Source organism: Penaeus vannamei, chromosome 3, assembly GCF_042767895.1.
Source record: "Penaeus vannamei isolate JL-2024 chromosome 3, ASM4276789v1, whole genome shotgun sequence".
NCBI classification, from domain to species: Eukaryota; Metazoa; Arthropoda; class Malacostraca; order Decapoda; family Penaeidae; genus Penaeus; species Penaeus vannamei.
The window spans coordinates 51,418,767-51,428,766 of NC_091551.1; the positions used below are offsets into that span (position 1 = coordinate 51,418,767).

General features: G+C 37.1%; 1 protein-coding gene across 1 annotated transcript in view; it reads right to left on the reverse strand.

The window, feature by feature from the left end:
• LOC113825780 (coiled-coil domain-containing protein 174) overlaps window positions 1-8,169 on the reverse strand; it is an 8,851-nt gene extending 682 nt beyond the window's left edge. The window contains exons 1-9 of the mRNA XM_027378611.2: window positions 8,147-8,169; window positions 7,029-7,151; window positions 4,197-4,402; window positions 3,831-3,933; window positions 3,249-3,358; window positions 2,046-2,148; window positions 1,594-1,723; window positions 1,241-1,453; window positions 1-967 (exon numbers count right to left, since the gene is read on the reverse strand). The exon at window positions 1-967 is cut by the window's left edge and continues 682 nt beyond it. Of these exons, the coding sequence (XP_027234412.2) occupies window positions 393-967; window positions 1,241-1,453; window positions 1,594-1,723; window positions 2,046-2,148; window positions 3,249-3,358; window positions 3,831-3,933; window positions 4,197-4,402; window positions 7,029-7,040 (1,452 nt within the window). The 5' untranslated portion in view covers window positions 7,041-7,151; window positions 8,147-8,169 and the 3' untranslated portion in view covers window positions 1-392. The remainder of the gene's footprint in view (window positions 968-1,240; window positions 1,454-1,593; window positions 1,724-2,045; window positions 2,149-3,248; window positions 3,359-3,830; window positions 3,934-4,196; window positions 4,403-7,028; window positions 7,152-8,146) is intronic.
• Between the last annotated feature and the right edge of the window lie 1,831 nt (window positions 8,170-10,000).

Consider the following 10,000-nt stretch of genomic DNA (forward strand, 5'->3'; position numbering starts at 1 on the left):
TGTCTATAAACACAAGTAAATAAAGCCTAACTTATGTAATAGTTCATTTATTGGATTACAAATTCTATACAGAATAATCTTAGTTGTCAAGTATGTTAATTTTCTCTTTACAGTAATGCAAATCTCTATAAAACTACAAAGCTCTTTAGTAAATGAAAATAACTTCTCCACATAAATATATAATATCCCCATCAAAAATAATTCACAGTGCAAATAACCCTGAAGATAAATCAAATAATAATATTGTACTAATTTGATATCATTTCATATGACATCCTTCCCTACAAATTTTGTACGCTTTTAAAACAAAAATGAAATAAAAAATATTACATTTGCAAATCTTAAATTACTCTTCACACACATTGAGTTCATTATCATACAAAAATAATTCATTAACTGTCACACATTTTCCGCAGATTTGAAAGGCCTTTACTGATTGTATTTTCCATGGCTTTGTATCCAGGCTTCCTGTAATTATCTCGTCGTTTGGAAGAAGTGGGGCCATAATACTCGTACGTTGCAGGGGGAGCAAATTCGTTTCTTCGTTCCTCCTCTCCGGTGGAAGGCTCGCCGCAATCTGGATTCCCGAAAGCTGGGTCTCTATAAGCCTGCGAATCTGTCCCTCTATCGTCTCGCAACCCCCGCTCTGGGTTGGTAGATGATGGTCTTGAATTTTGCTTGCTGTTCCGCTGTTTACTCGGCTCATACAGGGTAGGCGGTGCAAACTCGGTGTTCCGCTGCTCCCTCTGTCGCAGGACCCACTCTTCTTGCGAAAGGGTTGATTTGACCCCCTCCTTCCCCATGTCCCATTCTCTCGTGTGCTTACGCTTCTGGGCCCGTTTCAGCTCCTCGCGTGACGTTTCCTCCTTCTGCAAGTTGGCTGGGGCAGGAGGACCTATACTGGCGCCCTCATCCTCTTCTTCGTCTTCTGAGGCTGGAGGAGTCTTCAATTTGGCTTGTTCTAGATCTGAAATAAGTAATTGGGGAATAATAACTAATACCGAGGAGTGAAAAGCATGACAAAACATAATAAAAAAAGTAGACTAAATCTGCATCTATGCCTCTGTCTGTGTGTGTGTGTGTGTTGCTTATGTGTTGCGTGTGTGTTGTGTGCGTGCGTGTGCATGTGCATGTGATGTGAGTATGCGTGTGGATGTGCATGTGCATGTGCTTGTGTCAACAAAGACAAAACATTAATTCAACAAAAGATAAGCAGACAAAACGACACACTGTCTCTCACCTTTGACAGGCAATCCCAGCTTGAGTCTCTTCCTCTGACGGACCTTCTCCAGCCTCGCCTGGAGCATCTTCTCCTTCTTGGCTGCGGCTGCCCGCTTGGCTTTCCCCCCCACCTGCGTCTCTTTGTGGAGCTCTTGCAGGAGTTCCATCTGCTCCTTCCTCTCCTTCTCATCCTTGGAGAACCTGAGGTAGCCTGTGCCGTGAACTCTGGCCTCTGTGGGGGGATGGGAAGGTGTGTATTAGTGTGATGAGGAATAGGGGGAGAAAGAGGGAGGGAGAGGGGGAAAAATAATTCAATCGCTTATTCACTCTCTTTCTCTTTTTCTCTTTCACACACACAAAAGACAAACGTACCATCAAAAGCAACGTCTTGGTAGTGCATGTCCTTCTTAAAGGCATTAAGTTCTTCCTCAGTTTCCCATTTCTGTCGCTGGATCTCTCTTCGCATGTCCTCTGATAGGAGATCGGGCTCTGAAGTCTCATCCTGGAGAGGTTCATAAAAGAATAGTAAAAAAAATGAAGGAAGTGATGGCTAAATTCTATACCTTTTGAGTGGAAAAAAAAAGAAAAAAAAAAGTCTTAAAAAATTCATGGAATCGAGAATCATTTGTAATGACTGGAGGAGAAAGGAGGAGTAGGAAGAGGAGGAAAAAGAGGAGAAAAAGAAAGATAATGAAGTGAAAGAGAAGAGGGAGGAGGAGGAGGAGATGAAGGAAAAAAAAAAGGAGAAGAAGAAGAAGAAGAAGAAAGAAGAAGAAAGAAGAAGATAAATAACTGGGAGATGAATGACTAGGCCCTGAACTTACCCATGTGGTATCCCTGGCAAGTTCCTTGTCCTTCTCCACCATCTCCGGCAAGTCCTTCCTCATGCAAGTGCGAGTCCTTCCCAAAACATCTGTATATTCCACCCTGTCATTTAAAAAAACAGATGTAATGAATGATAACAATTATAACAAAAAAAGTAGTAATACAGATACCACTGCTACTAATAGAAAATAATCTTATGTTAACAATATAATGAAAAATATAAAAATAAGAGCAAGGGTGATGATGCCATGTCATAAAAGAGCTTTAGAAAGAGAAAGAAAAATGACAAATATAAAAATAACAGTAATGATGATGATGCCATGTCATAAAAGAGCTTTAGAAAGAGAAAGAAAAAAAGATATATTAATGATGTACTGAAATTTCAATTATAAAATTATATTCCAACACATTTGTTTACATTTAATATTATTTTCTTTGAAGAGAATAAAGAAAAAAAAAAAGACATACTTATGATATATAAAATTAGCCAAATGCTTAATCATTAAATCATAATCTATCAAAGTTACTCACATTTTCTTTTTCAGGACATTGGGAAAGAAAAAAAAGAAAAGAAAAGAAAAGAAAAAAGAAAAAAGAAAGAAAAAAAAACGAAGACAATTACCGTAACAAAAACACAAATAAGAAGTATGACAAAAAACAAAACAAAAACAAAAACTTTCACTCCTTAAACCCTAAAGGATGGGAAACCTCAGTGCCAAGTGTGAGCACGAGACAGGAATTAAAGCGAGATCCAAACTGCTATAATAAAGAAAGAGAACAATCAGCTAATAAGACAACTTTTACCATCTTTTGCATTGTGTAAGAGACAGGAAGAAAAGCCAAGAAAAGGATGACTTGAAGAAAAGAAAAAGAAAAAAGGAAGGAAGGAAGGAAGGAAAGAAGAACGAAAAGGAGGAAGGAAGGAAAGAAGGAAAAAAGAAAGAAAGGAAAAAAGAAAGAAAGAAAAAAGAAAGACAAAAAGAAAAAAGAAAGAGAAAGAAAGACAAAGAAAAAAGAAAGAAAGACAAAGACAGAGAAAGAAAGACAAAGAAAAAGAAAATCACAATGACTCGCTCTCTACCATCCCATGTAGCAGACATACACGAGTATGATATGTCAAACATCACCCTTTACAACTTCACAGAAATGAAAAGAGAATGAAAGAAAAGAAAACAAAGGAAAGGGTTTAGAAAAGGGCATACCATTCATCGTCCTTCTTCGATGCTTTGTACGACTTGGGGTTCTCTTTCTCTCTTTCCGCCTGTTCTTCTCTTTTATTCTTCCTTTCCATTACATCATCAATAATCTTTTTCTGAAATGCAGATGATAGACCATTGTCATGTCAATGTAATACGTTTTTAGGGTATGGATAATAGATTATTCCGTAACCATTGTGGATATTGGTGAAAACATGTTTTGTGGTTTCCTAGCCAAGTTTAAGCCTCTTGTTGAGAAATAAGCTTCCAGAATGGATATTCATACTATCTGTTGACTTAATCTTGGTGAAAATGTGATACTATTTCACAACATTCATGACTACAACCAGCCAACAGTTTTTTTTCACCATTACTACCTCTTTCTATAAAGCAATCATGATTTTAAAAATAATTCTGGTAATAATTAAAATGATAATAATAATAAGAAGATTAAGAATTATCATAATAATAACAAAATGAAAACAAATGAACAGTAAACATAAACATAAACAGTAATAAGTGGATAAAGTGGAATTGAAATGGCCACAACTTTACAACTATGTCTAACAAGAAGGTCTTCCTTGTTACCTGAAAGTTCACGAGATATTTTTGGTTAAGTCCGTCATCCTCCAAGGCCTCCACACCACCATGCAGCCTCTCGTACATGGCCGCTTTCTTTTCCAAGATTGACCTGAGAATTATGAGAAGACATGATATAGCTGTAATAATTAAGTAATTAAAAGGTATGATGAGTTAAAAAATCTGGTGTCTTTTGGAAAAATGCCTTTTTTTTGACAATTTTATGTGTCTACAATCAACTGTCTTGCAACTAATGTGTGTGCGTGTGTGTGCAATAATACTATTCTAAGATGTGCAAATTTAGTCTTATTTTGTATGTGAGAGAGTTTTTAATTATATAGCTCTCAGCAAATGACCATTTACACAACTAGTTACCTTGCTTTCTCTTCTGTAATTTTCTCCTCTTCCATCTGCTCTCTGTCCTTAGCAGCCCTGGCAATAACACCAGCATTTGTGATGTTAAAGGATTTTGTTGATCTGCTCTGCTTAGCTGCATCTTGTCGAGGAATACCCTTCTGGCCGGCTCCAAATTTACTTGCCTCCGCACGTTTCTTCTGCAATTCTGCGCGTAATCCGACTAGCTGTGAAATTCAAATAGCAATGGTTATCATCTTATAAAGAAATCATACTTAAATAATAATAATAATAGTAATAATAATAATAAAAATAATAATAAATATATAACTATCTGGTTGTGTAAAGTTTTGGTAGTTAAAATCTTCAGTGGCTAACTATAGCAATGATATTGGCTCCAGTATTTGGGGAGAACATGAAGTATACTTAAGAAACTGCAGATGATTCCTCTGTAAAAATAAAGACAATTAACTGTTAAAATTAACCCCAATGCAATGCCCTCAGAACTATGTTCCGTGGAGTGACATACCTGACGCCAATTTTACTTTTGAGACACCTATTTATCCTGAAAGAGTTTGGAAGGTGTCGGTGTTGCTGCTGTATATGTATATTCTCTAATTCTAATCACATTAATTTCAAATATTGGTTCAAATTCCAAAGATCTCCCAAGATGGTGTTTGTTACACAACTGTATTTGGTATCATGATTTTACATACAATATGAAACTACAAATCAATAAAAAAAGGATGGAGATGAGATTGATGTTTCCACAAAGAGCTCCTTTATCTGTGAGACATAATGACAGTGGCATAGAAGAGGTTTCACTGGATCTATCTTTAGGACATCACTCAACAAAGTATGTGATTCATACAGGACTTGATAAGGGAATTCTTACAAGACAGTGCTAGTTAATCTCAAGGGCCATGTCAGTGAGCAACAAGCGGGTGGTTAGCAACGACACTCATCTTTGTGTCTCCAGCATTCATCACTGATTCTCTGTTGTAGGCTTTGTGAAAAGAATATGTATGGCTGAACTCTCATAGATATCACATGAGTATGTTTTCACACATTAGCATAAAATATTTATTATATATGGCATTCTTTTTCTGATTTTTTATCTTAATATTTCCTCAATATGCTCTATACCCTCCCTACGTATGGAGGCCAATACAGTCTCGAAAGATGGTCAGCATAAACTAAAACTGCTATAACTAAACAGCACATGGCATAAGCAATGCATTAATAGGAGTATCTAATTCTATCTAGTTAGTATGTTAACTTAATAATATGTTCATAGAGAAACCATGACACTTGAGGCAATCACAGAAAATTTAAAACAGGACATTTTTCTTATGATTATGTTCATTGTCTTCTATCTACATCCAACTGAAACTTACAGTGATCTGAGTTAGAAGGCCTACAAACTTTAGTCAAACCAAATAATGGCACAACATCAAGGAATCATAATGATCAGAAAAAATGTCACTGAGTGTATTCTAGCAAGAGAGAGTTTTGATTGACTGGTCCTTCGTATTGAAAATAGATGAGCTGAGAGATCTACAAACACATTCTTGACAGAAGATATGGTTTAGGGTGACATGAATATCTTGTCGTGAAAAAAATATGGCCGAGGGTGGGGTGATGAGAACATCTTGTTATGGAAAAAAATTTGGCAGGTGAAGGGAACTTCTTGTCAAGGGAAATTCTTGAGGGTGAAATTTGCCAATCATCAATTATGCCGAGGGATTGGCTAAAAAGCAAATATGGATTCCAAGATTACAAAGAGGAGGCATGAAGTCTCAATAGTGTGTGAGTGTGAGTGTATAATTGGCCTACAAACCACACATCCACCACTCAAGGAGACCTAATGCCTGGAATTTGGTCGTCATGTGTGCGGTAAGGCATCCAGAAACAATGGGTTAACTAAACCTTGAATGGTGTGGAAGTTGGGCTGATTGGTGTGAGGCCAGTTATGAATATGTGTGTATTCTGGGTCACTACAGATCCCTTAAGTCCAGACTGTGGTTTGGTCAGCGTGGGAAACACGTTCCCCGCACAAAAAATATTTGGTCAAATTCTATCCAAGCAAATGTAGCTCTCGGGTAACTTTCTAAGCGTATTAATTCTTTTTTAAATCAGATTTCACACATAAAATTTTTTTTTACCTTTCCACACACCTGTTTCATCACCCGTCTGTGCAAATGTAAACAAAATTATATTTTCCGCGCATGGAAAAATGTAATATTCCCCGTGCAAGAAAAATACCCTACAGTAATTATCATAAATGTTTAAATCACATTTTTGTAAAGGCTTGATATCTCTTGGTACTCTGGCAAATGCCAATATAATTCTACCATATACAATCAGGCCACAAAGAGCATTCAGATGCCTTTATCCTGTTCAACTTCAACCACATCATGGTTAATGTTACTGAGAGCGACACAAAGAGATAAAGGAAAATGGACATCTTTTAGAGCTTAAGCTATAGAGACACAAACAACACAGGTACAGCCGCTGTGACCCCATATTTACCACAAAGTTCACAACACCTTCACACAGCCAGTGTTCTTAATATCAGAGTTCTACAAATTGGTATGAGCGATAATAACATAAAGGGGGGTATAGGGGGGCTTCCCACTGTCTCGGCAACAAAAACCCACAACTTACAGCAGGAATGAAATGGTCTTACACAGAACAGAGAAAGATGAGATAATCAAATTTCAATTTTCAATGATTTTTGCTGTTATCGCATTTAGGTTTACCAGACCAAGTATTCCATTAAGACATATGAAATAATTTCTACTAGCAGCCTATAATCCAAAATCATTAGGCTAATACAATGAAGTAACTTACTCCAGACTCCATTATGGTGTAAAATATATACTTCCAGACGAAAAAAAAAATCTTGCTACGATGATTGCAAACGTTGTTTGGGTCGCTTGCGTTCCGATGTCACTGTGGTGGTCAATCTCCCGTCTTCAAAGAAAACGTGATTAATTGATGGGATTCTAAACTAAATGTCACAGACAGCAGGTATGGTTGATGTATATGAAGATATGCATTGACACTATCGCAATGATTGTAAATACATCCGCTTATTTAGCTATCATGGTTTTATTTTCTATATACATCATAAAACTAAAAGAACCAAACTGATATTCTCTCTCGAGCTCACGCACTCGCCCCCCCCCACCCATATACACACACCCTCACAGAAGTTTAGTGATTACAAAATATACATTTGTATTTATGTACAGTTGTATTTCAGGGACGGGATCCAATTACGGAAATATATATACCTTTCTCAGTGGTTATATGAATATGTGCGCAAAATCACTTCGTATAATATTTATATCTAATTACGTTGGTGAAAAAAATACAGGTAGCGATACATAATATGCGCAGGAAGTAAAGATTATACACAATACCTTGTCATAAATCATTATAAGTAATATACACAAAGTATATCTATCATGCCAATTGCGAGACAAGTTCAAAGACACTTTATACAACAACAACAAAGCAAAAAACATCTGGAAAAATGCACAACCAATGACATTCCTATTATTCTGGGAACCAAAAACCATTATTACTAATTAGATGGACTTCAAGTATACTAAACATATAATCTTTGTACTGGTGAAAACTCCGCATAGATACAAGAACGTGCATTTATATCATTATCATAATCATTATATATTCTTTTTATGAGGGGGGGCAGAGGGGAAGATTTAATTAAGGCTCATTAGTATTCGGTGACACACTGAAATGAAATTCGTCTCAGCGTGAATACGAACATTTCATTGTGTAACATGTTCACAGCCTAAGGGACGCTGCACAAGTACGTAAATAGCTGAATGTTTCGGTCACCTTCACTTGCCCATCAATTATTATTAAAAAAAAAAAAAGAAAAAGAGAGAGAGAGAGAAGGAAAAAGGAAAGAAAAGCGGATGAGAATTAGAAATATTTACCTATGGTCGATCCCCATCAAAACACATTTCCGCATAAATTACAAACAAAGAGCTTAGGGTCACAAAGAACTACTACTTATGCAAAAACATTGTCCACAAGTCATGAGACAAATATGTCTCTTTATATATAGCATGACTGAGGTCTATCTCTGCTTCTAGTATGAGGGACATTGGATCCAATTTATGGATTTCTTTTCAAACCATATTTAAGCTAAGAAAAATTATTACTGATACTACAAGCCTTTTAAAAAGATGTTATTGCTATGTCAACATGAGAAATCACGTGTGGACTGAGTATGGGTTTACATACACACACACACATACACACAAACACGCGCGCGCAGACACACACACACACACATATACATTCATACACATACCGCATTCCCCATCCACACGCACACACGAGCACAGTTTTGAGTATGTAAAAAGATAGAGACAAAAAAAAAAGAAAGATAGAAAACAAGAAAAGAAAAGAAAAGAAAAAAGAAAAAACCCCGAAATTAATTTGACAACTCGAATTTACCCGCCTACCTTACATGTCCAATCTCATAATTACAAGACCTCCAAAGTTGTTGATTCGCACGTACTGGCCCTTTATCACACGCAGCGTACAGCCGGCAAAGCGGCTTTAACCCTTGCATAACCTCGGGACTTAAACTGCACTCCGGGGAAAGTCACGTTCGTCGAGGTGGCTGAAGAGGAAGTATGGGAGGATTGGAGGAACATCGGAGAAGAAGAAAAATAAGAATTGATATAGATGTGTTTAGGTGTGTCTTTATCTGTCTATCTGAATATCTATTTCCCTATCTATACGAGGTGGACGAAGAGGAAGTATGGCAGGAATGGAGGAACAACGGAGAAGAGAAGAAAATAAGAATTTAAATAAATGTGTGTATATGTGTGTCTGTATACTATCTAATTCACTGTCTATGAGTATTTGATTATGTGTCTGTCTAATAGAATGGAGGAACAACAGACAAGAAGAAACGAATTTATATAAATGCGTGTATGTCTGTATCTGTCTATTTATTTCATATCTATACGACTATCTGATTATGTGTCTGTCTGTCTATGTCTATATACCTATCTTCCTCCCTGCTAACCTAAATATATCAGTCCATCCATCCATCCATCTATCTATCTATCGTTCACCAAAATACACACGCAAATACGTAATTTTATCCTCTGAACGTATACGAAGTTATGAAACGAAAGGTACGCTGTATATTGCCCTTGGATCATGGCGGTGAGGTAACGTGCTTAATCTATTTTGACTCTAATCCCAGGTATTATTAGAAGGTCAACGCGCGTATTTGGATGCATAAGAATACTGATCAGGGATTAATACACGACAGAAAACCTCCTGTTTAAATGCAAAAGGCGGAGCGAAGGAAGGTGAAGTCCTACTGTGAAGTCAAAAGGTTAACATGAGTGAAAAAAAAATGGCGGGAAAACCTTTGTTGTTTAATCTTACGATATTGCGATGGGAGAGAGAAGGAGGGATAACAAGAGAGGGAGAAGAAGAAGGAGAGGGAGTGGGAGAGAAAGGGAGAGAAAGGGGACAGAAAGGGTTAGAAAGAGAGAGAGGGAGAGGGAAAGGGGGGAGGGAAAGGGAGAGGAAGAGAGGGAGTTCTCGCCAATAACTGTAAAGTTAAGCGGGGAGAAGGAAAGAGAAACGATATTTGGTATGAATCCTGAATCTTCGAATTATGCAAAGATCTAGACTAAAAAAGGACCTTGGTGAGAGAGAGAGAGAGAGAGAGAGAGAGAGAGAGAGAGAGAGAGAGAGAGAGAGAGAGAGAGAGAGAGAGAGAGAGTGAGAGAGAGAGAGAGAGAGAGAGAGAGAGAGAG